Below are 27,705 nucleotides of genomic sequence, written 5' to 3' on the forward strand. Positions count from 1 at the left end.
ACACAGATTTAGAGGCTAATTGACAAAGTATGTGCTGGCTTACTTCGGAATACTTTGAGTTGCGTAACCTCATCGTGCTTGTAAAAATCCTCAGCAAGGGAGCTTGCTAAAGTGAAGCTTCATGGATAACTAAACATCAGCCTGAGTTGTTTAAACTAGCGCTGGGGGTATGGATCAGGGCCAGCTTCTAAGTGTTCTGTGAGTTTTATGAGAAAAAGCATTCTTCGTTACTATTACCTCTAACTCCAACAGAATTGTTTTAAAACAGGCCTTAAATAAGCATGACAAGATATGCAATCAAGCCTTCCATTTTCCTCTCTTTAGGTTTCTGAGGCGAAACAGAGAGCTGATGAAGCAAAACAAAATGCACAAGCAGTTTTGCTCAAAACCAATGCTACAAAAGAGCAAGTGGACAGAAGCAATGAAGATCTGAGGAATCTTATTAAGCAGATTAGAGACTTCCTAATGCGTAAGAACCTTACATTTTGATTATATTTTGATTCTGGGTTTGTGAAAACTGTTTTTAGATCTGTATCATCCTCCAAGGGTTAATGCAATAGTTGTGTTATTGTTCCCCCCCTCCCTCCCCCCAGACAGACTTAGTGTCTATGATGAAATCTGGAAACATGAGAAAACAAAGACAATAGGAAAGTGAGAGCAAACTGTGACATGTTCTTATGTGCGTTTCAGCTGAGGCTGTTGTAGTGCTGTACTTAGCCAAGTATGTTCATAAGTTCTGGCTAGAAAGACAAAGTAGTATTAAAGGGGAAGAAAGTCAGAAACTGTGAATTTATCTCTCTGTAAGAAAGCACGTAAAGGTTAAATGAAAGCCTTGTTTGCCAGCAAGCAGCAGCATGGCAAACCCATTCCTTCCCTGTTTGCACAGGGCTGAGTATGCTGTTGGCACAAACAGATTTACGTGCAGCTGTTGGCTTTGTTTCCTGGAGCTCAGGTCCCCCCCAGCTAATCACCAAGATCTTCAAATGGCTTCCAAGAGAGTTATGCCAGCAGGGCCTCCACACCTGCTGGGCCTCTCCCAAGAGGGAATTTCCACCCTAAGGAAGCAGTTTTAACACCTTGATTTTCCATAAGTCTGTGGGAAGAAGTTTTCCTGTGATTTTCCTTCTTTAGGGAGCAGCTGGACAAGAACTCGAGTACAGAGACTTGACAGAGGGAAGCTTTTACTCACATCTTTGTTATTTGTGTCCATTTACTAGAAGACAGTGCTGACCTGGATAGCATCGAGGCAGTGGCTAATGAAGTGCTGAACATGGAGATGCCAAGCACTCCCCAGCAGCTGCAAGCCCTGACAGAAGATATTCGCGAGCGTGTGGAAAGCCTTTCTGATGTTGAGGTCATTCTGCAGCAAAGCGCTGGAGACATTGCCAGAGCAGAAATGCTACTGGAGGAAGCTAAAAAAGCAAGGTATGCTGCCCTGTTTCATCTCATTGTTTGAGAAAGTGCAGTTTAACTTTCCCTGATGTAGATTTTCATTCCTTCACTAAGGGGCAAAAGTGTTCCTTTGCAGTGTGTGGGTTTTTTCCAGTTCCAAAGTAAAAGCATTTTTAGCATTAACAGAGTCTTTCTTGCTCCACAGCAAAGGTGCGACAGATGTTAAAGTCACTGCAGACATGGTGAAAGCAGCACTGGAAGAAGCTGAAAAAGCTCAAAACGCAGCTGAAAAAGCCATCAAACAAGCTGATGAAGATATTAAAGGAACTCAAGACCTGCTGACCTCAGTGAGTTTTTTATGACTATTTCTTATGATATAGAAACAGCACCAAGTCTCATACTTGGAAACTGATGTTAGCCTGCCTAGGGAAGGCTCTCGGGTACTGCAAAGCAAAAACTGCACTTAAAATGGATCTAAACCATTCCTGCCTTCACATCAACTTTTGAGTGAGTATGACAAATGCTAGGGGACTATTTGCTCACAAAAAAACCATCAGACAACAACAACCAACCACAAAAAAACCCCAAACCAAACTGAACCAAAAATCAAAAGGCTTTTCTCACCCCATATCCTGCACGATCCAAGTAAAATGAGCAGGATTGTAGCCTTCTAACACTAAGGCAAGCCACACTGGTCAGGTATTGGTGTAGCCGTGCAAAGTGTCATCCACCACTGCAGCGTCAGACTAAAATAAACAAATGCTGGATTGAAGGGGCAAGTGCTGTAATCTTGTCAGATAAAGTATTTTCAAATTTCATCTGAAGGCCCTCAGGACACCATACTGCTATCTATACCCATGAAGCTTGGCCGGTTTAGAAGCTTCACAAGTCCATTATCACAGGCTGAAGTCAAACGTCTGAAGTTTTCTCAGCAGATTAGGCAACTCTTGCATGTATAATGCAATCAAATACTTTTTAACCATCAAATAGTTTTAACCATAACAGCCCCATATGTACTGTTTTCAAGCAGTGGGCTTTTTCACCCTGACTGTGATTGGCCATTTTTAGCAAAACTGAAACAACTGGGTTTTTTAAATCAGATCTATGGACATAAACTAATTAGTTGAGCAGAGTATATCCAGAAAGTTTAGTAGTATATCCGGTGTCTTTTGAAAGTGTAATTCTCATCCTTCTTTTTATTAGATTGAATCTGAAAATGCAGCATCTGCAGAAACACTGAACAATGCTACCTTACGTCTGTTTGAACTAGAGAGGAGTGTTGAAGACCTTAAGCAAAAAGCTGCTACAAATTCAGAGAATGTGGACAACATAGAAGACAAAATTATTACTGCAAAACAAAATGCTGAAGAAGTTAAAGAGGTGAGAAGCTCAGGAAAGATGCTAAGGGAATGCCAGGAATGTTCCTTTAGCTTTGCCTAAAAGAACATCAGTGAATACATATGATCCATCACATTTATTGGTCGTGTACTGGAGGTAAAAAAAATCCCAACATCTACACATTTATCCAAGATAGCTGCTTTTTACTTTGGGTCCAAATACAGAGAGAGAAGTATTGGGAAGTTTTCAGGTTCCAAAATAGCTGCAGGAAACCTGTCACACTGTCAGCCTTTCACAGATATGTTTCTGGCCCTCAGCTTTACTATCTGCCACAGGAGAACTGGTAATTTCTTTTTTTCACTTGTATAGAGTATTTATGGTGCTATGACAATAATAGCTTCAGGACAAGCAACCCAGAATTTGGCATACATGGAATCAAGCAACAAGAAAAATCATGACCTTATAAAACCAAAGTAATTTTTAAATATCAGAGATGCAAGATTTTTTCTCTGACCAGGTGCCATTGCTCCCAATATCTGCTAAACACCTTTGTAATAGCAAAAGAATGCTCATTAACAAAACAATTGACCAGTTTGCCAAAGGAAGTTTCATTACTCCCATCTCTTGTCTGTAGTTAGCCCATCAGTCTCCAGAGAGACATTTTCTGCCAGGAGAGCTGTATTATCCATCAAGCAACAGTATCCAAACACTAAGTAATATCTCAGATGCTGTCAAGTAAATGTGAGATACTTCCAGTAGTACTGCTGCAGCTCGTTAACTTGCTTAAGATTGAGAAGTCCAATGGAATTCAATCATTAACCCCACAGAGAAAAGCACAGCTGAGAAACCAACCTTGTGACTTCTCCAGCACCTTCACCTGCACAAACTAGTCAGCTGTCTCATTACTGAAAGGGTAACAAGAGTATTCCTCCCCAAATGCAAGCATTCAATCCAAAACAGTGCCAGTTCCTTACCATGTGTAGCTTTCCAGGTGTACATTAGTTACAGAAGTGTGTAACTAATTAGTTACAGAACTGTGTAAATTAATCCCATAAATCCCTGCCAAGTGACAGTACTGAAGCTATAAAACAGCCACAGATCTGCAAAAGAGCAACTTATGAGTCTTCACCCCAGCCCTTAAAGTTTTGAATAGTAAGCAGGAAATACCCTGAAACTGTTCCTGCTTTTGTTAACTGAGCTAACAGCCTAGTCTCTCCTTCCACCCAGATTAGTAAGGGTAGAGGGAGGAAATGCCAACTCCGGCTGTATTGGCTGTCGCATGAGCTCCATCTTGTGTTTGAATTTGGAACAGGTCCTCAACACGGAGCTGAGCGGCAAGTACAGAACCGTGGAAGAACTCATTGCCAAGAAGACTGAGGAGTCGGCCGATGCCAGGAGGAAAGCAGGCATGTTGCAAGATGAAGCTAAAGCCTTGCTGGCTCAAGCAAACAGCAAACTCCAGCTGCTCAAAGGTAAGGCTGTTCTGAGGAGGTAAGGCGGCACCTAAGCACATGAAGCGATTTCACACTGTTATTGTATTCATCAGAAGCGGGAGGGGGGAAAGGAACTTAATTGTTACTGAGGCTTGATCTGCTTTCCTTATTTTTATGGACACAATACAGTTTTTTGAATCAGAGATTTCTATAAAAGAAGCTGAAACTTATAGGTGAGACACAAACTTATGGTATGGCACCCATCACTGCTCCCAGAAACCACTACAGGGAAGGAAGGTAACTACTGTGCTTAGGATGACGACTAACCTGTTCAAGCAAGACTCCCATCATAAAACTGTACTGCCCCCCCCATCCTGGAAAGCTGTTAAAACAAAAGCTAATCAGGACACGAGTTCCTGTTTACAGATTAATTTAACATTTACTGTTAACAATTAAGGTTGAGTGAAACAGGAGGAGGCCATCTGCCCTGGGATGCTACCAGGGAGGGGAACTAGGTTTTCCTTCTGGTTTTGCCAGGCCAGGAACTCATTCTTCCCCTCTTAGCTATTCCTGCACAGTTTCAGTGACTATTCAGTGCTGAATAGTCTTAATCACCAGAAGCCAAAACATACCACTGTTCTGTAAAAGCCACCATAAAGCAAAGAATGACAATTATTTTCACCATGAATCAAAGTATACTTTTGAATTTCCACCTCTGGAAAATAACTTCCTTGTTGCTTTACATCCCAATGTTAAGGAAACAAAAAGGTGCCATTCCAGCCTTTGCCTTCCCCCTCCCCCCCAATGAGATTATCTTGCACAATAAATATGAATAGTACTTTATCCATAACTATAGCAATTTACATGTCACTGCATTAAAACACCCCAAATTAAGATGGTTTTTCCTTTCCTTTGCTTACAGATCTGGAAAATACATATGAAAACAATCAAAAAGTTCTAGAAGACAAAGCAAAGCAGCTGGTGGAGCTGGAAGAGACAGTTCGCTCCCTCTTACAGACAATCAGCCAAAAAGTTGCTGTTTATAGCACTTGCTTATAAATGGGAGTGGGAAATGCTTGTGTTCAGGATGGGTTTTACAAGTATTATACTAGTTCTTTTTGACATTACACTCAGACCTGATAAGGTGAATAGGTTTTATATTGACTTTAAAGTCACAGAACCAAAGACAAATAACTTTTTGATGTTGAAAATAAACAGTACTTTTGTATCTCTGTATGTACCTAGTATGACTCATTAAGTTCCTTCCTATTTTCAGTAGCTGCAATGGTACATCAGTTAAATCTTTAGCAAGTCTTGTTTTTAAACTGGTTAGAGATCTAATAAAATACTGGCTTGAACTATGTAATTCTAAATAAGGGCTCCTATTACTGTGAAATATAGGATGGTGACTTAGACCAAATTACCAGTATATGAAGAAATATCATCCATGTGTGGTTAGCTAGTTTTACAGCACAGTACTCAGAAAGGATTATTTCCCCTCTGCATGATATCTGTTTAGGCTTAACAGTAGTTTCATGTCACTGATTAAGGAACACGTGATATGTGAAGTGGAAACTGAAGAGGTCAGTATGTATGGCCAGTCTTTGCCAATGAAGATTTGGGAAAGGTCTTTACCCTTCGAGGCTGCACAGTGGATTTTTTTAGGTGAGACACAGTGTGTGCTGAGCTGAGCCCACCCTTTAATCCTAAGGTTCATCTGCCGGGGCCGAGCGAGCTTGGACAGTGGCAGCGAGGTCCTCAGGATGCAGGTTTGTTTAGAGTGACCTTCTCTTAGATGGATGGCCTTACAGGGCTGACGAGCTCCATCTGCCCGGGGGAGTTTCCCTGACCGGGAATCGAACCTGGGCTGCAGCGGTGAGAGTGCTGCATCCTAACCACGAGACCACCAGGGGTCCCGAAGAGGTCAGTACTGAAGGGGTGAATGCACCAAATTTATGTGACAAACCAAGCCTGGAATATTAATCCTGTCTGGAAAGAAACTACAGAAGTTCACAGGGCACTTAGCGTGAACCAGTGAAGAATCTGTATGCAGACAGATCTCTAAGAACAGCCTGTACTTAACACAAGTAGTAAGACTTTTTAAGAAGTGCAAGAGTAGCATCCGGTTCACCATACTTAATCTCAAAGTGATCTTTACAACAATGCACCTTCAGACAAACACACAGCATGGCACAAACTGATTTACAACATCCATCAGCTACACAGAGCAGCTCCAAAAAGTGCAATGTGCACATCCTGACTGCTAACTCTGACCCGAGGATTGTATCTTTGTACATACTTTGACTGGCACTTTACCTAACCTTCACTAAACAGCACTGAAAGCCAGGACAACTATGGAAAGATACATCACTTACTAAGCAAACTGATGTTTAAATAAATTATTACCCCTAAGCTTCATCGGTTACAAATGCTACAACAAAAAAAACCATTATAGGAATTGATTACCATACCAGCATCATACAGGAGTTCACTGCCAGTACACTTAGCAGCTGTTGAAAAGTTTGCCAACTTTGCAACACTCAGGTTTTAACAGCCATCAGACCACTGAGAGGTGGCTCAGTAGACCCTCTTACTTTTACAAACACTCTTTGTACACTTAACTAGAATGAGAATGACAGTGAGAGAAGTAACTAACAAATTTTAAGGCCTTGAATTTTATTTTTAAGTGTCTGGAAAAATATAGTCTTCAGTGTAGTCTTAGCAGTATTCTTGATTAAAAGTTTCCATGACTTTCCAAACTTCATTTAACATGAACAAAATGAGATACAAGGATTTGTAACTGGTGAACCTCAGGTATGAACTGCAGTAAGACTGCTACAAGTATTCAGGGAGGTGGAGGGAGTGGCCACAAAGCTCTTTCTGAAAGAGCAGGGCTTCTAGAAGAAGTTGCAAAGCACATGATTAACACTTAACATCTACCTGTAGCAGGTAGAAGTGATTCTGAAATGCCAAGATCTATTGGAAGAATCAAGCTTTTCTTCCCTCACTGTTGTCTCACCTTTGCTTTCCCTTCAGAAGCTTCCTACTGCCACCTGAAAACAGATCCACATTAACTCACTAACCCAGCATATCCATGAATCAGAGGTGATCAGCTTAGTGAGCTGTCACGGTTTAACCCCATCTACATTGAAAAAAATTACCACAACAAAGAAGAGTATCACTAGTGTTTAGTTGATGAACTGGTATCTTAACAAAATGGTAATGCTGGCATACATTTCCATCACTCCAGATAATGGATCAATACTTGAATAAGAAGCTATAAAGAAAGGTAGAAAGATGTAACTATCTTGTCTATACATAAAACCAAGTAGCTGTTGCACCATTTTCTGAAGGTACACTTCTCATTCCACTGGCATAATTAAAAAGGACATGCACAATATCAGCAGATATTAAGGTTTTCTTCAAGGCAGAAGAGCCTAACAAAAAAAGAAGTGGCACCCTGGAAAACTTTAAAATGAGCTACTGGAATTGAGCATGTTCCCTATAGACATTTAGGATCTTCCAAAATGCCATTTGTTTGTGAGTTTCTTCACATTTAACAACCTAGACACTAATAGGATACAATCAGCAAACAAAACCGAAGAAGACCCTCCAGTCATGTCAAATATTTATTAAACTCTCTTGCTACAGAAGAGACAGAAAGAGAGAACAAAATAGAAAACAGAAGAGAAGAATGTATGTCCTAATTGTGTGGAGAGCTGACACTGCAGCCCTTATGTGTGGAAGGTGCAGAATACCCTCACATCACAGCACTTCAAAGGAAGTGCTGCTTCACTACCCAGTTTTAGCATTTCAAGTTTAAGAGAGTTGGACAGTGGATGCTTTAAGAACAAAAAAGATTAGGTTGCAGTATGATGAATTTGTCTTCAATCCTTCATTTCTCAATCAGCACTCGATTTTTCCCCTTTGAGTTTTCAATATGAAAACATGACGTCTGGAGAATCACACACAAAAGTAATTTTCTCTTTAAAAAGTCAATATAATTTTAATTGACCTATATGAGCCCCTCTTCTCCCAACATCCTAACACTACTAGCTCAAAACAAGTTTTGGTACTCATATATAGCAAGTAGGTTAAATACTAAAGTTAATCCTTCCAGAAGGAACCACATTTTTGTGCGGAAGTGACAGTGGCATTTTAAGTGCCAGTGGCATTACAAGTGCCAGCATTCAAACTGGTTTATTGTATCACTACTTCAAATAAGAAAACATAAGGTATGCTGGACAGTTACCCAGAGTTCTGACCAGCACACCTGATAATCCCATGCAGCAGCAAAATATTTGGTTTGAAAAAGTGAGTTCTGTCAGGCTGCTTTTCTGCAACATTCATTATGTAAATAAACATGTAATTTTAAGTATTTAGTTTACAGAGACTGGATAATTCCACTTGTTCCAAACTCTACTTGTTTAAATATTTGATGTTTAAAATTAAGAGATTCACTTATTTCGGTCCTAAAATCCTCAGACTCAACCTTCCATAAGGGCCCACAGTCCGTTTTCAGAGATGTATTATACATGTACAAAGATCTGCTCTTCCATTTTAGAAGTTGATAGCTTTGCCAAAGGACGCTGCTAGGTTTGCTTCCCTGAAGGCTTCTGACACTGTCTGTAGAGAGCAAACACAAAAAATTACAAGTCATTAATCATCATGGCCAGGCTTCACAAACGAAGATTTGAGACAAGTCATTAATAGGTACATGTAATAACAGCATGTCTGGGTACTGGTGCTCAACAGTCACTTCAGGAAAGACTTACTGGATGGGCATGGCAAACTCTGGCTACATCTTCACATGATGCTCCATATTCCATAGCAAGGGCAGCTTCATTGACCATTTCACCAGCACCCTGTAATTTAATAGTACTTGCAATGAGCACAAATCCTTATGCAGTTTTCCAGGTTCTCCTGAATCAGTAACAGCTTGTAAATAAGCATTTTTTGCTAAAAAAGAAAAGTTGTGTATTTTAACTAGCACTTCAGCTGTGCTCTAATGTAAGTTTTAAGTACTTAATCTTTTTGGTGACTGTACTCAAACCTAGTTTAAAACTAAATATAATTCTTAATGAGGGTATTTTTTCTGTCATTGCTGAGAGCTGTACAAAAGCTGGGCATTTTTCCACTATAGATAATATAAACATTCTCAAAACTACAGTGTACCTCATTGCTGAAGTGTACCCAAAACTTCAATGTCCCCCCGGAAACTGAAACAGATAACTAGGTAAGCAAGAGCATGTTACTACATCTGCACCCTCCTTTGTATTTGTTGTATGTATGCATATTTACTTGGGTAACATTTCTTTGAGGAGTCAAAAACAGTGAACTCTCCTGTTACATTTTTAGCACTTAGATCCACAATCATAAGATTTTTTCCCCAGCCCTTTCCCAATGAAGAAAATCATATTTATTGGTGAGTCAGACTTAAGTTGTGCTTCCTTTAAGTCATGTTGATTTCTAAATTACTGGAACTGCAAGAGAAAATAACTGGCATAATGTTTTATTGAGACCAGTTTTAGTGTTTCCCTTAAAGAAAGCTGTACACAAAGATGTACGGAAGTGTTTCTGCATAGCTCTTACAAAAAAAAAATATTTAAGGCTAAGAAATGAAATGGAGAGAGATTAGGCTCTAACTGGGGAAGGGGGAGGGGAGGGAAATACTTTTCCCAGACAGGGAATATCCCAAAGGTTTTTTTATGCAAAGTTCCATAAGTTACGACTCCAGAGCTGGTGACTGCAAGATAAGGATACCAGCTTTGCTGATGTCTGAAGTCAGAGAGAGGGGAAAAAAGAAAACACCAACAAGAAAGCCACAGCTTTTTCAGCTCCCTCAACTTCCAAAACTTGAGTAAGTAATTTCTGCTGTTCTCTCAGGTGTTTGGCAGTATTCATTAAAAAAACTCAAACAAAACAAAACAGAAAAACACCCAAAACCCCAAACCAACCAACCAAAAAACAAAACAACCCACCACCACCAAAAAAAACCCAAAACCAACACACCAAAAAACCCCACTCCACAAAATTGGTCAGAGAAACAAACACTGCTTCTCCTAACTCAACCACTAGTCTGAAACTGTGCAACACTAAATAAGGCCAAGACAACACAATGTCCAATACTTACTGAGCCTAAAATGTGAGCACCCAACATCCTGTCTGTTGATTTTTGACTAAGTATCTTCACCATGCCATCTGTGTCAGCATTTGTCTTTGCTCTACTGTTTGCAGCAAATGGAAATTTCCCAATTTTGTATTCTACACCCTACAAAACAGATGTCCTTGAGTTAATGACCAACAAGAACAATGTAACCAGACAGAAAATTTGCTAAGTACGTGAACGGAAGTAATACAGAAATAAAACACAGGAGACACACAGAGCAATGTATAAGAACAACCACCAAAAGTGGCATAAGGGGTTATTAAAGATTAATTTGCAAATGAACAATATTAATGTCACAGAATGGAAGTCACTAAAACTGTGATTCTTGGGAGAGTGGCATGCAGAAAGGAATCATACCCTAAGCAATAAATTCAGATGCAGAAATTCTGGATAAAATAGCTAGAGAAACTACTAGACAGTGAAACAACACCCAAGGTGGAAAAACAGTTTTTGTCTGAAAAAAACAAAAGGTACCTCTTCTTTCAGCTGTTCTTCTGATTTGCCAACCCAGGCCACCTCAGGGTGAGTGTATATCACAGAGGGAACACAGTTGTAGTCAATGTGAACTGCTCCCCCAGCCATGCCTTCTACACAAAGAATGCCTTCATCCTCAGCTTTGTGGGCCAGCATAGGTCCAGCAACTACATCACCAATAGCATAGATGCTATCAGACCAATGAAACAGAATAAGACACTGTTTAAAAACATCCTAGCACACCTAGGCTACCTTATATAACAGTCTGTTTGAAACAAGTTACTGAAAACTCTAATCAAAATAGATTAAAATACTACATTTTTGCAGTTTTCACAGAAGGAACACACTTCAGGAGGTACTTAGAGACATGAAATACACAGTGATTTCTAAGTCACAAAATTTCAAAGGCTGAATAAAATTTTTTAGTTCCTGAAATAAAACATATATCTTGAGTTTTCCCCTCAGAAAATAAATATATATTCTGCCATTAAAAATATAAAGTACTTTAGTAGGTTAAACTTTAAATATAAGTGTTCTGCTTAAAAAAAAAAGAGTAAGAAAAAAATTAGTCTTACTTACTTTGGAATTTTGGTTTGGAATCTGTTATTGACTGGGATTCTCCCCCTCTTATCAAGTTCAATTCCAAGATCCTCAAGACCTAGATTTTTTGTAAAAGGACGTCTACCGATGCAAACTAGGAGCACATCACAAGTTATTACTTCTGCCTTGCCACCAGCAGCAGCTTCAACACTACAGAAAAATAAGGAGAAAACCACTAAGCTGTAAACTTGCAGCATTGCCTCTCTCTGACTAGTAACTGCTATGACCCAGGTGGTGACCTGCTGGCTGGATGTGACACCCAAAGCATTTGCATTCAGCCTGCCCCATGCTTCCTCCTGGCAAGACTTCAGGAGCAGAAGAGAGAGGAAGGGACAACACCTCTTACTACATTTCTTAACAACTGTTACATAAATTTAGGGTAAATTTTCACTAGCAAGTAGCATGACCCATACAGCAAAACAATTGGCATCCAAAGTACTTGGCATCCAAAGCACTTTTATTTTGAGGTGGGGTAGGGCCATGTATTCTGAGCTTTCTTTAGGCCTGAGTACCAAACACTTATCAGCAGCTGCCCTGCATCACATGCACCCCCTCAAGTGCATCTTGTGTTTAACTACACTCAGAACAAGATCAGTTCATGTGCTCTCAGAGTGCAAGAACCAAAGCATGGTAAGTGAAGATAAGCAGGAAGTGTGTTTCAAAACCATAGCCCTGAAACAAAATAAAACTCTAAATGTAGAAACAGACTATGTGAGAGATCCAACCAGCATCAGCATGGCATGTAAAGAAGCCCAAACTCTGGACCTTTACAGTGGGGGACAGATCTCCCTAGCTATGGTGATACAGCAAATACAAGTCACCATCTAAAGATTTCAGTGAAGAAACAATTAAGTTTACTTTCATTAAGTAACATTAAGCATTTTGTTAAACCAAAATCTCTGCATAGAGAATATGTTAACACCAACTTTTACAAAGCAAATAGGCTTTATGTGTTTCTATACTAACTATTCATCTATAAAACTTCAAAGGGCTTGAGTGTGATCATTACAATAACACTGAGTAGTTTCATTTATTTCTGCTCAAGAGCAATAAAATCTCTGCCACACTTACTTTGACACAAGAGGAGGCATAGACAAAATGACCCTTCCAGTAAGCAGCCAAGAATTAATGGCTTGAAAATGACTGTATGAACAATCATATTTATGCTAAATATACCAGAAGCAAATATCTTTCATGAAAAGAACAATTCAGAGTTCTATTTTTGTTAGTGATCTCATTATAACAACACTGGTTTTATCCCATCACACCTGCAACTCAAGTCAATGGATCTTCTCCTGCATAAGCAACCTAGGACTCAATAAATCCAAAATTATGAGCTCTGTAAACTACAATAAAGGATAAAAATTAAATGTTACTGAAGAATTAGGTTTCATTCTAAATGCATTTTTTTCCTGTTTAAAAAACAATATCAGACTGTATTTTTAAGCAGGTTTGATGTATTGGGAGGAAAGATATATATGGCATTCCCCCAGTTTTATGTTAAACACTTACGCTACATCGATTTTTCCATCTGGTCTCTTGGTAGCACCAGTAACTTTGGTGTTCAGTTTAAACTTAAATCCCTGCTTTTGAAGAATACGTTGGAAATTTTTAGAGATCTCCATGTCAATTCCCATTCCACCAACATGGCCCATGAACTCAACTGCCGTGACATCAGCACCAAGGCGCTGCCAAACTGACCCCTGCAGTCACAACAACACAGGTAAAGAGACTTTTTAAAAAGCAAACTTCAGACACTTTTACTCTAATACTTACCACAGACTGTAAACTTTTTAAAAGTAGGACAACACATAACAGCACTGATCAGTTTCTACAAATGTTACAGTGTAACATTTCCAGCCTTTCCACCAAAAAAAAAAAAAAAGTATTTGCATACCCAAAACTTCAATGATTGAATTTAGTGAATTAGGCTTTTAAAGAAATAGCTAACAAAATAACTAAGTGTAACTCATGTATGTTTTACATTATAGGTATAGAAGAAATTCAAAATCAAAGATTTTGAAAGCAAAACCCAAAGGGAATTAACTTGTGGTGTAATAGCACTAGAAATTAATCAAAACAAAGCACATTAGGGAAATTTTATGCAGTAAAATGGAACCACTGCTGCTTCTGTATGTATTTAACCATATAACCATAACCACAATCATCGGCCTCTCCAACAAAACCCACATAAACCCTACTTATCTGCAGTCACCTATACCCATCCAACACAGAATTTCACTTTGCTTTCTCCTTCCCTGCTTAATGGTCAGCAGGCTAAGCAGATGTGCAAAGTTTCAAGCAGTTGCAAGACTAGCAAATATAAATTCTTTTTGAACTGTGTATGTACGAGGCAAAAGGACTCAGACCAAGATGAACCACAAAGTCTCCACTCCTTTGATTGGACGTATTTTATCAATCACATCACATTCAAAATTTCTTGGGATTAACTCCTAAACACAACAATTCATCCTGAGTTAAAGCGAACTTCCCTTAAAATAGAGTTGTCTCATCTATACATAGAGCAGGTATAAACCTCAGCAAAAGTTAAACACCATCTCCCCACACCCCCGCCTTCCCAAAAAAGAAAAATAAACATGTGAGGTCCTATATGTTCCCCTCTCATCTCTGTCTATCTAACCAGCTGCAGAAGTACTAATCCCACAAACACTTACCCCAGCTTTTCGGGTAAAAAAAGGAGCTAGCAGGCTCTGAAGTCTGAGCAGATTCATTACAACCCACTCCACTGTTAAATCACAGCAACATTGTCAAATACAACAAAAAGTAACGCCCTGTTCCTTTATAAATTTAAGATCAAGTAGTTTAAATATACTCTCACCAGTTCCACACCAATGACTCCTGCACCAATGACAACCATCTTTTCAGGAACTTTTTTCAGCGACAGCGCACCAGTGGATGACACGATATTATCTTCATCAATCTGATGACAAAGACATGCACAAATGGAGGTTTTACAATCTCTTTTACACGTTATATAGAAAACACACAGAAGGTGAGGTGCAGTCAGATGCAAAAAATTGTACACATTAAATTGTGTGGCTATAAGACATTGGAAAAAAGTACATTTAACGTTTCAAATACGTACAGTAATTCCAGGGAAGGGAGCAACTTCTGAGCCTGTGGCTATAAGTATGTTCTTTGTATTGATAACCTGTGTGCTGCCATCTTCTTTAGTTGCAGTGACTTGGTTTTTGCCAGTTATTTTTCCAAACCCAGATACATGTACAACCTTCAGCAATGAGAACACAGTAAGGTCAGATTCAAATTCCTTATGTAAGTTTGGCTCCATTTCATCCAAACCTCACTAATGTTTAGAGGGGCTGCTAACACGTATCTTTACATCACTATCTGGTACAAATCACAAAGTAATTGTATATTATTCTTTTAAGTAGATTAAGAATGAAGGAACTGATCATTTCAAAGTTTTCTAGAAGAGAAGCATTCAAATTCTGCCCTTGTCGAGTCAGCCACTCAAATAAATTTATGTGGCAATATGGAAGCGTAAAAAGCAAGAAATTTAGATCAGAAAAATGGATATATCTTAGTTTATAATCCAAACTAACCTTGTTTTGTTTAAATAAATGAGCAATTCCACCTGTTAACGCCTTCACTGCACTACTCTTCTGTTCCATCATCTTCTCTAAATTCAAACGGATTCCTGAAACTAAGGTTGAAAAAAAAAAAAAAACCACATCATGCATTGCTGTGTTTTAATCTTAAAGGACCTAAGCTCAACACAATTAACAGCTCTGAAGTGTTGAATGGCCCTACTAAATGCTAAGGGTTACACTTAACAACACCTATGTTAAAAATCAGTATTACATTTTGCAAATATAACTTATCTATTCAGGGTTCGAGGAGCAAACACATGTCCCTAAGCCTCCAAATGACAGATAAAGGATATTATTTATAAAGTCTAAAAAGTTTTCTGACCAGAAAACCACAGCAGTCAGATTTGAAAGATTAAATTTGTTTGTTGATGGAAACCATTTATATTAACAGTCACCGACAGTTGTTCTTCACACTCACTTTCAATTCCTCTATTAGCAAAATCTTTTCCATGGGCCAAGTGATACAGATGTGAGTTGTTCAGCAAGGCCTAAAAAAGACACATAAAAATGTGAACTGGGACATACATTCACAAGAATGAGTTATTTATTATATTATCAGAAAACAAAAATCTGATATTATGTGCAAAACATTCTCACTATTAAGAAAAAGTCTGATGTACGCATTAAAAAAGGTGTACTTCAAACACCAAACTTGTACACAGGAACTCTTCCTGAGTGTTTTATAAAGTTACATAGTTAACACAGAAATAGAAAATGGTTAAATCCACACCTATCCTTTCTGCACATTTCAACCAGAGAAACTGATAATTACTCCATAGGGATCAAAAAAAGTAGAGCAAAAGCAAGATGATTCTGACTGCCAAAGAGAAGATACAGAAAACCTGGATGAGGAAAATCTACACTGAAACGCCTGTTAAGATTTTTGCCTGTGTAGACACATGTGAGCTCAATTTTCAGTTGTTGTGCTTAAGTTACTAAAATTGCATAGCTAGTTGAGCTGAAGCTGGATTGCTAGGAGCTAGCTCAGGTACATGGGTTTCCAGAATTCACAGATAAAATCAGCACAGTTTTTATAAGGATGGCTATAAATCAGCAGCTCGAAATGCAGAACCTTAATTATTGTATTTTGATTAGAAATAACAATATAGTTAGGGGAGGATCTTACTAAGCAAACTGATTCTTTCCCTATAGCCATCCCTAAGATGAAACTATCAGTATCTTCGCAAGAAGGTCAGCAGTGCAAGTCTGCACAGACTGAAATCTAAAGCAGGCACATTAAAGGATTAAAAGGACATTTTGAGACACTTGCCCTATATAGATACGCTTGAGTAAAACTAATACTGTCAAAAAAAGATCATTCCATTTTTATGACTAGGTCTTATCAACTGTCTTAAAAATTAATGTCTCCATTTCACGAACTGTCACCACCCCAAACCTGTAACATCTACATTACTTAAAGATACAGCCATTACTTAAGACCTCAGCAACTAGAAAGAAAAAAATCCATGCCCAATGTATTATTTTGGGTGGCTTTCCAGAAAGAAATATTTGAATAATCTGTTACTGCCTAAGTGTATGCAGCCTACATATCCATTTCTTAAGAAGTTTATTGCCATTGAAACAAATTCTGGATAGCATTCAAGTTTAACCATGGGTTCAGTAATATTTTTGTAAGAACTTCTACAGATGAAAAACAAAAAGGGACTCAAGAAGTCAAACAGATCCTGGCAGAGTTCCAAACTTTCAAGGTAACATTGTGTAGACTGAAATTTTTGAATGGTGCCTCTGTATACCACGCTGTTATGAGCTTCATTAGAACTATTATTAAAATCTTTAGAAAAATTAATATATAATTTAAATGAACTTGGTATTTATATTGTATTTTCTCTTCCCATGCTAACAGAACCTCTTGAGCAAACAGATTAGAAATAGCAACACAGTTAGGAGAGATCTTGTTAAGAATATTATGGTTTTCACTACAGCCATTACAAACCTGACATTACCAGTGTCTTCCTTCACCTGCTGGGTGCAATTGAGGCAGACTCCTTTCACCAGCAACAGCACTATTCTTACAAGGGCCTAGGTCTGAAATTACTTAAAACTGCATTGACAATGTCAAATATTAGGTTCTTCTGAACTACTTCTTCCTTCTCCTTTCTTTCAGAGTGCATGCCTTGTACTCACCCTTTCCCCACCTGCACTACCTGACAGAAACACCACCAGCCCCACCCTCCAGGCCATCTTTGGGGCTGGTGACAATACTGATATAGTTTAGATGAATATTTCAAGAGCTAATTAACTAGGCTCTTGCTACAGTCAATGGAGAAAGACAGGTCTCTTCCAAGCTTGGTGCAGTCAAACAGACCCCAAAAAAATCTATAATTTAGATTTACTTTCTCTTCATCTAGTGACACAGTTCAGCATTCCTTTAACACAAGAACATCATTTTAGACAAAGCTACAGGTTTATTTTTAAGAAACTGATAGGAGGAGATCATGGTGTAAGAGGTACAACCATCTGAAACAGTTCAGGTAGAAAACAAGAGATAATGGTCTGAAACAACAGTCATTACTGGTTACAACAGAGACTCCATACCTCAGAGTGAGGAGATATATCTGTATGTACCTCTGATTTTCATACATGTCCTCTCTCCCATCTGGGAAGGACCACAACTTTGCAAATAAAACATTTCTACTGAGTAATAGAAATAGTAAATAAAATTTTAACCCTTTTTGTTCCTTAGGTTTATTTGTATCCTCAGCTCATTTATTTTAAAATTTTGATTTTTAAATAACGTATGTCTGTCTTTAGAAACTCCTTAATCTTCTTCCAAGTGATGCATACAATGTCTGCTGGTTTTAATGCAGTTATGCCAAACTATGTACACTTACCTTGGATGGAATACATCCAACATTCAAACAGGTTCCACCTAATGTTGCATTTTTTTCTACACACACGGTCTGAGGGAAAAGAACAGGGGAAAAAAGAACTTTTAGCAATACTGTGCTACCATTTCCTTATAGGATATATCACAATTTAGAATTAATGACAGAGATCAGGCAATTATCTAGTAATCCTATCTCTGCAAATTTCTCATTAATTTAATTGCTAAATTTATTTTGCAGCTCAGATTTTCCTTCCCTCATTTTTTTCCTAACTTAAACCCCATGAAATAGTTCTTTGTCACAAAATTCTCCACTAGAAGACAGCCACGTTCCCCACTGCACCATTCACCCTTTTATACAAGTTTAAGTGCTATCCTACTTCAAAAATCTACAAAGTTGCCTCAAATAAATACAACACTCAGTTCTATGACAAACGTTCTCCTTACAAGTACAGAAAAAAACCTGCAAAAAGCAAAAAATGTAAATCTTGCAAAAGATGCATAAAACCAAGCAAACAACAGATAAGTGAACCAGCACAGAGTAAAATCTCATGAAGTAATAATTTTGCTATGATGAAAAACAGAATCCAGGGCACTTTTTAACCTCCTTGTGTGGTATCCTATTGTTAATCACAGATTTGAAGGACTCAAGGACAGCCTTGTTCCAAGAAAAGCTGGCATATAGCCAGCCACAAAAACATCTTTTGAATAATCAAAGGTGAATTTATGTGGCTGAAGGCCTTAATCTTAATTAAAACCCATAGCATGGAGCACCTTTTTTCTCAACTATTAATAGCTCAGTAACAACATACACCTCAAAGCAAAAGTATTTATTATGACCAAAAAAAATTCACAGACATGGATAAAGACGAGTCAGTTATCTGCACTAGGTCACAGACATATAAAACTTAATGGAAACTCATATATTTATATTTTGATACATTATACATTAGAAGGCTTAAAGATACCCAAAGATACACAGTTGTGAGACTATTGACCACTGAGGGACAACACTCAGAATTTAAGACCAGTTCAGTTTGTAGGTACCTCCTCTGGTGGCCTTCTAGTCAAACCTTCAGCTCCAAACACAGTCAACACCAAAGACATCAAGGGAAGTGACTCTCCCCCTCTGCTCTCATGAGACCCCACTGGGAGTGTTGTGTCCAGCTCTGGGGCCCACACAAGACAGATGTGGACCTGTTGGATTGAGTCCAGGGGAGGCCATTAAGTTGATCACAGGGCTGGAGCACCTCTCCTATGAAGACAGGCTGAGAGAGATGGGGTTTTTCAGCCTGGAGAAGGCTCCAGACAGACCTTAAATCAGCCTTCCAGTACCTAAAGGGGGCTAACAAGAAGGCTGGGGAGGGGCTTTTCACAAGGGCATGGAAGGACAGAAGTGGCCTTAAGATGAAGGTAGGTAGATTGAGATTAGCTATCAGGAAGATATTCTTAACTGTGAGGGAGGTGAGGCACTGGAACAGGTTGCCCAGAGAAGCTGTGGTTGCCTCCTGGAAGTGTTCAAGGCTGGGCTGGACGGGGCCCTGAGTAATGTGGTCTAGTGGAAGGTGTCCCTGCCCATGGGAGGGGGGTTGGAATTAGAGGATCTTTAAGGTCTCTTCCATCCCAAACCACTCTGTGATTCTATGACATATCAGGTGGCTCAGGGCCTTGTACAGCCAAGTTCTGAAAATACTGAAAGATGAAGACTACATGCTGTCTGAGGCCCTGTTCCAGGAATGGAGCTCCATTCATCAGCAGCAGTTCCTGTCCTTACCAGCTGGTCAAACCAGCTCATTGTGATCATGAAGTCTATTCTTCATAATTCAGAAACACTGTGACATATCAGCCAGCAGAAACATGTTCAAGACTGCTAGCACTGCCTTCTCAGATTTCCAAATAATTAAGAGAAGAATAATGCAGTGCTAAGAGAGTCAGTTGGTCTCATGTTAAGGAATGAAGACAAAAACATATCCTGTTGAAGTCATACTCTGGATTTTTGTTAAGTTTAGAAATATGTAGAATGCATTATGCACATATAACTCTCACAATAACAATGACATATCATTAGTACACAGACACAAGCTGCCTCTTCCAAAAGGCACTCAAAGACAACAAGCGGACATGAACACAAACAAACGTAAATAAGATACTGCAGTATTTCTACATACATATTTTTGCCTCTAAAATTCTCACATGGAAATGGAATTCCTCTACCCACATTCAAAAAGCCTATCAGTTGTATGTGGCTTTTCCCCCTTTTGAGCTCACTCAGTCTGTTCTTCGGGAGTTTTCCAGTGGTCTTTTTGTCAGTCATTGTCTTGTCTTTGTTTTTTACTTTGTTGAGAGAAAAATTCCTTCCTATCATTGCTTTCCCAACTTCTCCTTCACAGGACTATAAGCCCACCTCAATTATCACTTCCAATCAAAAGCAAGCTGTCCTGAGCAGCTCTGTCAGTAGGAGGGCTATAGACAGTAATCCCATCACATCTCCATTTCAAATTCTGTACAAGCTGGGTAAGCAAGGTAACAAAAGATTAACGAAAGATGTCAACAGTATCTGGTGGCCCAAGATGCAACAGAAGAATTTCAGTATCACGCAAACACCCTTCACCTGGGTGACTATTTTGCTATCGGAGTGAGGTCTCATCTTACCTTAAACCCAAGCTGAGCTGCTTTGATAGCAGCAACATACCCTCCAGGACCAGAGCCGATAACCGTGACATCGGCATCAACTGAAACAGAGAACATTCCAGTTACTTTTGTTTCAGCAACTAAAAATCTACTGCAGGAACACCACTTTTTAATTTCTGAAATAACTCACGTTTGAAATTTGGGGTTAAAAAGCAAAATAGGAAAATATTAAAAATTATGCAAGTTCATAAACTTGGTTTAGACAAGGAAGTTACATCTCATACCTGAAAGTAACTTTCTGGACAAAGGGAAAGGTTGTGTGGAGGTATTGATTCCACAGTAAAAACAACCAGTCTTAAATTTCACATGGAAAATAATGTAAAATGACATGAAGAAACTGAATTCCTCATCCCTCTTGCTACAAATCCTTTAAGAACTTAACCCTAGATGTCTCAGTAGTTTATTACACATTTTTCCAGCACAGCTTCTACTAATGTTTAGAGCAAAAGATAAGTGATTACTGAACACCACAAAATCAGTTTATAAAGGGGAATATATGGCTGCAATAGGTATCTATGTAACTTCTATTGATTATAAAGCAGCAGAAGCTATGAACTTTGTACCTAGTTCATATCTTGTAACCACAATCTCCTTTGGAATATTATATAAGATACAAACAGTGATGATAAAGCTCAACTTCTATTTACAGGTTTAGCTTGACATTAAGTAATGCAAATAAACCACTATTTTCATCCAAATCTCCACAATGACATCAACTCCACTGTCACCCGAAAGACTGATTTCTGAGTTTGAAGTAATGCTTTGTTTTTTGTAGGGAGTTTGGGTTGGTTCTGTAAAAAAAAAAAGTTTTGACAATTAATTACCTTGATCAGCATAGGATCTTTGTGACACTGCACAAATTCCCTGGAGACCATGATGAACTCGATCAAAACGGCTTCTCTAGAAAGGGAAACAAACTTAGTTCTAAAAGCTGATGTTTACCTTTGAGGAAAAATAAGCTCTGAGCTACACACAAGCGAACACAATTACTGTCACCAGTTGACCAAAACAGGAACAGCACGAATAAAGAGACGCAACAGGCACCGACTGGAACAAGAGGTAGAAGTTGCTCTGCCACCTCAGCCTGCCACCGCAACTCCTCTCAGGTCAGCCTCGCCTAAGGCTGCCTCTATCCACACAAACTTTCAACCCTTCACACAGGGCTCTCAAAACACTTAACGACATAAATTAGACATCTACAGGAGTTTGAGTCTCGTTGTTCCGTAACCATCCCTGCAGCCACTTCCTACGAACATCCCAGAGGAGGTTCCGGTGGGCAAGGTTTTTTATCCTTTACAAGAAGGTAACGGGACAGCACAGAACAGCTGCTACAAGCATCTCAAGGGCGGATCACCCTGTAACTGGAGCAGAGGATGTCCCTGGAAGCATTTGCGAAGCCCCCGGTCCCGCAGCCCAAGGGCCGGGGATCGCCCCCCCTGACAGCGGCGCTTTCCGCAGCCGCCGCGGCCTCTGCGGGCCGGGCACCGAGCACTGGCAAACACACGGCAGCGGAGAGGCTGCTCCCTGTGCCCAGGGACCGTGAGGAGCCCGCGGCCGCCGCGTCCTCTTCGTCCGGCCGAGCTGCGAGGGGAGCGACAGCAGAGCAGGGAGGGGAGCGCGGACAAGGCCCGCACCCGCTGCGGCTCCGCCCGCCCGCCCTCCCGCCCGCTCCCGGCGGGGTGAGGGGGTCGAGCAAACCCCAGGCCAGAGCTGCCCGGCACGACCCCGTCCCCTGCCTCTCCCCGGCCGCCCCGCCGCCGCCGCCGTACCCGAGCGAGCGCGCAGGAGACGCGGCCCCAGCGCTGCATGACTGCGGTACCGCCCCGGCCCTCAAGGACTCCGCGGACGCGCGCAGGCGCAGGCGCAGTGGCGGGCGGGAGGGGGCGGGGCCCGGCGGAGCGCGGAGCCGTCAGGTGTGGGCGGAGCTGTGGGGTTCGTCCTGTGCCAACCCCCGCGAGTCAGGGACACTCGGGGCGGGGAGACAGGGGGCTTTGGAGTGTTTCCAGAGAGGGGCAATCCGCGACCATCCTGTTCCAGTGCTCTCCCACCCTCGGCGTAAAAAAGGTCTCCATGCTGAGGTGAAACTTCTTGGGTTTCAGTTTATGGCCGTTGCTCCTCGTGCTGTCTCCGGGCACCGCTGAAAAGAGCCTGGCACCATCTTTTTGGCACCCACCTTTGAGATATTTATAGACTCATAGAATATGCAGCGTTGGAAAGGACCCATTAGGATCCTTGAGTACAATTCCTGGCCCTGCACAGGACACTCCAAGAATCACACCATGTACCTGAAAACATTGTCCAAATGCTTCTTGAAGTCAGACAGGCTTGGTGCTGTGACCACTTCCCTGGGGAGCCTGTTCCAGTGCCCAAATACCTTCTGGGAGAAAAACTTTTTCCTGATATCCAACCTAAACCTCCCCTGACTGATTTTGCTGTTGTGTCCTCAAATTCTGTCTCTGGTCACAAGGGTGAAGCGATCAGCACTTACCCCTCCGCTTCCCCTTGTGAGGAAGTTGTAGTTGCTATAAGGCCTCCCCTCAGTCTCTTCCAAGCTAAACAAACCGCAACCGCTCCTCGTAAGACTTTGCCTCCAGACCCTTCACCACTGTTTTGGCCCTCCTTTGGACATTCTATAATAGCTTAATGTCTTTTTTATATTGAGGTGACCAAAACTCAAGGTGAGGCCACACCACTGCAGAGCAGAGTGGGACAATCACCTCCTTTGACGGCTGGCGACGCTGCACCTGATGCCCTCCAGGACATGGTTGGCCCTCCTGGCTGCCAGGGCACTGCTGGCTCATATTCAGCTTGCCATTTATATGTGTTGATGAGATCACCTCTCAGTCTTCTCTTCTCCAGACTAAACAGGCCTAGATCCTTCAGTCTCTCCTCCTAAGAGATGCTCCAGTACCCTAATCTTTGGCTCTCCACTGGACCCTCTCCAGTAGCTCCATGTCTTTCTTGTGTTGAGGAGCCCAAAATTGGACACAGTACTCCAGATGTGGCCTCACTCTGGACAAGTGGAGAGGGAGCATAAACCTTCCTCAACCTGCTTCCCAATGCACCCCAGAATACTATTGACCTTCCTGGCTGCAAGGGCACACTGCCAGCTCTTAGTCAACTTGTCATCCACCAAGGTCCTTCTCAGCAGAGTTAGTCTAGCAGGTCAACCCTCAACCTGTGCTGGTACTTGGGAACTCATGGCCCCACCTGGCACCAAAGGGAACGTTGGGATGAGCAAAGCAGCCCCCAGACCCACATTGACTGCATTAGAAAAGCACCTGGGCACAGGCAGAGAAAGGGAAACTACATGTTTTGGAAGGAAACCTCTCCCATCTAATTTACAGTGAAATGCACATAAATTCAACTTTTAAAATATTCAAAAATATAAAATCTAGGATATTTAATTTTGGAAAGACTTTCAAGTGGCTTGGAATAATTGCTCTCAATTTATTTAATCAGGAAAACATGAACTAGAATAATGAGACATTTTTATAATTAACACAGTTTAATTTAATGCTATTTATATTTTTCCAGAATATATATTTTCTTCTAGAATAATAGATTGCACACTCTGCAATCCTTTGTTAGTTGTACTTCAGCACATTGGTGTTTGAAAACTTAAATCCTTCATTGCTTGTGGGAAGAAAGCAATGGTCCAAGACCATTTTCCTTCTATACCAAATTCCCCATAGTTTAGAATATGGAAAATATTCTGTTCAATTTATGCTAAAAACTCCTAAACGTGGCTTTAGGTAAGTAATATGCAACATAGATCATAATATTGATTCCCTATCTTGCCTGAAATTGAAAATATTTTTTTGTGGAAAAAAGTTCTCAAGTTTTCTAGATATACTTTCTAATTTCTTTCATAAAATCAGTATTTCCATCAGATGGCAGTGTTCTGCTATTTCCCACACAGCCAGGGAAAAATGAAAGGCCATTTTCAATAGCTGGAATCCCTCTTCTGTCTTTCTACATAAGGATTTCTCTGATTGCCCCTCCAGGAACACTGGAGACTGTATGTGCCCAATATTTTTACATTTAAACCCCTAATTCTTAAACTGCCTGATGAAAAAGCATCCCAGAGTCCTCAATGCTTGCAAGGATCAAGTCCCCATCGTTTCCTCCCATCCTCACTAACCAAACAGAATAAAACCCAAAAATGCTCCAGCTGTACCTTGCTAAAAGTACTAAGCCAACATGTTTTGATTCTCCCAGTGCAGATACACATTGGGGTACTGGAGCTCTCCCCTCTGCACTGGCAGTGCATGAGTATTTTTAAGGAAATTACTTTTTTTTTCAGATATAAATCTGAATGCCATAAGCAGGTCATTATTGCTAGCAGTGAACAAGACCATGTTCTGCAACAAGAAATGACTGAAGCCTCTGAAGGACATACTTCGGACATGTCATATCTGGCTAAGAGAGCAATGTCTGGGCAGCCAGTACAAGAACAGGACAGGGCAGAGAGCACAGCTGCCCATCTCAGTCTCCCTCCAAAAGCAAAGCTGAAGCCCCAGCAGAGATGCTGGAAAGCCCCATGGGGCAATCTCTGCAGAGATGCAGCAGCTCTTTGCACACCCTGTGTGCTGGTGGAGGGCTCAGCTGTGGGTTTGTGCTGCACAATTTAGAGAAAATGCTGCTGATTACTGTGGCCACTGAAGGGAAGACTGACTGTGTGGTGATTGGTACAGCACCCAGGAGTAGAAAAAGAGTATAGGAAATGTGGGGTAATGCAGGAGGCATCAAAGTGTGTCTCAGCGGAAGGCAAAGGGGCACAGGGGGAACACAGGGCTAGACCCCTCCATCCCATTCACCTCAGCCCTGACAGTCACCTGAACAGCCTTGCCCATTATGCGCCTGTCCTTTGGGGTCATGGTGGCTGGGACCAATGTTCTGAACTTTCCAGGAAACTCTGCTGAAGTTCAGAGACTGTAAAATACTTTTTCGAGGTTTTATGTATCTTAGTAATAAAGATCATGTGGTAATAAAGACCGGTGGTTTGACTGAAGGGCTGTGGTACTTGTAAACCACGAACACCTGAGTACTTTTTGTTCTCTTGCTCCTGGCATGACTATCTCACCTTTCTTTGGTTGCGCCACTCCTTTCATGAACACTGTGGTTACGGTACCTGGGTACACTGCAACTTTTTATTGCATCCGTGAGTACTCATGAAATGTCCCCTTGCCACTGCAGGATCCAGGATCCCAGCTGTGTGAGGAGGAGTCTTGCCAGCAGGAGGAAGGAGGTGATCCTTTCTCTCTGCTCAACGCTGGGGAGACACAGCTGAGGTGCTGGGTCTAGTTCTGGGCTCTCCAGTACGGGAGAGACACAGACATACTGAAGAGAGCCTAGCAAAGAGCCACAGAGATGGGCTGGAGCATCTCTCCTCTGAAGAAAGTCTGAGTGAGCTGGGACTGTTCAGCCTGGAGAAGAGAAGCTCAGGGGAATCTCATCAGTGTATGCAGATACCTGAAGGGAGGGTGCAGAGAGGGTGGAGCCAGGCTCTTCTCATTGGTGCCCAGTGACAGGACCAGAGACAATGGGCAGAGAGTGAAACACAAGAGGTTCCCTCCAAATATCAGGAAACATTTTACTGTGAGTGTGACTGAGCACTGGCATGGGTTGCCCCAAGAGGTTGTGGGATCTCCCTCCTTGGAGATACTCAAAAGCCATCCAGAAACAGTGCTGGGACACTGGCTCTAGGCATCCCTGCTCGAGCAAAGGGTTGGATCAGATACCTTCTAAGCTCAACCATTCTGTGATTCTCTTTAGGGAAAGAAACTGCCTCATGAAGTCTCCCGGTTATCTGCCCTGAGAACAAGAGTCAGCTCTGACTTGGAGCCAGAGGAAGGCTGCCAGCACAGGCTGAAGTCAGCAGAGGGCAACATGGCTGCATAGACTAACAGAGCTGCAAGGATGTGTTAGAGAGAGAAGCAGAGCATTCTATTTCTTTGGAATACTGAATATTTTCTTGCATTACAAATTGGATTTTTACATATATACCTATTCACACGTGTTTATTTGTACACATCAATATTATCAATCTAGATATACTGGATCTGACTTGAGAAAACAAAATTAAAATATCTACCACACTCCATCCAAGGATTGGATGGTGGCCATGAGTGTTTTGCACCTTATGAAGCTGTAATTAACAAAACACATTTGCAGATGGGGCACCATGGCAGGACAAAGTATATCCAGAGACAGGGGTGGCATTTTGTTTTGCATCCTTACATACCCTGCCAAAGCAGGGTACTGTATTGCTTTCCAGACTCAGCTTACTGCTCTGCTTAGGAAAGCTTCCTATCACTCTGGCGGTAAAGCAAGAAGAGAAGTGCAGAGAAAGCTACTGCAAGTCCGTGACCTCTGTTTGAGGTTCTGCAACAAGTGTGAGCAGTCTGAAATAAATAGGAAGGATGATGAAAAGAAACTGGGCCAGATGCAAAATAGCAGCATATCTCATATTCATTGTAAAGGCAGGACAAAGCGTATCAGGAGACTTGGTATGTACTTTGTTCGATAGATATTTTAAAAAGATCTGTGGCTTCCAGATGCTAGCAGGAGAGTTAAGCGTTCAGGACATTCCTCTGCTAGTTGGAGCTCTGAAGGAGCACACGTAGGCAAGCAGGGGTTGGGGAGGTTGAAGCATTTTTGAGCCAAAGGGAAGATAAAAAGGAGTCTCAGACCCAATAAAGGGTGCCAGAGCCAGTGGTAGTGGCAGGATCCATTTGGATTGTCTCTTATCACATGGTGACTGCAGAAAAGGGCACTGGTCCAAGCCGAAACATTGCATACCTAAGACCTTGCCACATACCATGGTTAAACACCTAGCACCCTGCCCCTGGCAGTAGCTTGTGAGTGAGGTAGAATCCAGCTGCCTCACCTGAGGGAGTGACACTTCTTTGCATTTAAATGTTAGGCACCTAGAGAAGCCATCCTCCTAAAGCAAGTATCTAAATTCCCTGGGTGGTAAGCTGTCTTTGAAAATAAGCACCCAGAAGATCCTATCTACCTAGCCTGCCTGTCCTATACGCACGCACCAAGGCCAAGACAATCTTCCTTGGGGCCTTCAAGGATTCCTGCGTCTCCTTTTATTTTACAGGGAAAGTGAGCAATCAACAC

At 41.1% G+C, this 27,705-nt stretch overlaps 2 protein-coding genes and 1 long non-coding RNA gene across 4 annotated transcripts in view; 2 read left to right on the forward strand and 1 right to left on the reverse strand.

The window, feature by feature from the left end:
- LAMB1 (laminin subunit beta 1) overlaps positions 1-5,536 on the forward strand; it is a 41,416-nt gene extending 35,880 nt beyond the window's left edge. The window contains exons 28-33 of the mRNA XM_027639998.1: positions 325-469; positions 1,218-1,425; positions 1,598-1,739; positions 2,596-2,772; positions 4,043-4,202; positions 5,086-5,536. Of these exons, the coding sequence (XP_027495799.1) occupies positions 325-469; positions 1,218-1,425; positions 1,598-1,739; positions 2,596-2,772; positions 4,043-4,202; positions 5,086-5,222 (969 nt within the window). The 3' untranslated portion in view covers positions 5,223-5,536. The remainder of the gene's footprint in view (positions 1-324; positions 470-1,217; positions 1,426-1,597; positions 1,740-2,595; positions 2,773-4,042; positions 4,203-5,085) is intronic.
- A 2,244-nt stretch (positions 5,537-7,780) lies between these two features.
- On the reverse strand, positions 7,781-22,473 carry DLD (dihydrolipoamide dehydrogenase). The gene is made up of 14 exons (XM_027640021.1): positions 22,344-22,473; positions 21,399-21,474; positions 20,536-20,615; positions 17,891-17,959; positions 15,457-15,526; positions 14,991-15,091; positions 14,513-14,656; positions 14,246-14,347; positions 12,919-13,109; positions 11,386-11,556; positions 10,807-10,996; positions 10,297-10,434; positions 8,939-9,028; positions 7,781-8,789 (listed from the first exon to the last, which is right to left on the reverse strand). Exons 1-14 carry the CDS (start codon positions 22,380-22,382, stop codon positions 8,724-8,726), a joined length of 1,527 nt encoding a protein of 508 aa, XP_027495822.1. The 5' UTR covers positions 22,383-22,473; the 3' UTR covers positions 7,781-8,723.
- LOC113945629 lies at positions 22,473-26,688 on the forward strand. Of its 2 annotated transcripts, none has more exons than XR_003527140.1 (2): positions 22,473-22,652; positions 26,353-26,688. It is a non-coding gene; the product is annotated as an uncharacterized LOC113945629 (long non-coding RNA). The 2 variants fall into 2 exon arrangements; XR_003527141.1 differs by having other exon boundaries at positions 22,473-22,638.
- The last annotated feature ends 1,017 nt before the right edge of the window (positions 26,689-27,705 follow it).

The sequence above is a fragment of the Corapipo altera genome, unplaced genomic scaffold (assembly GCF_003945725.1).
Source record: "Corapipo altera isolate COAL_440 unplaced genomic scaffold, ASM394572v1 1b, whole genome shotgun sequence".
Lineage (NCBI taxonomy): Eukaryota > Metazoa > Chordata > Aves > Passeriformes > Pipridae > Corapipo > Corapipo altera.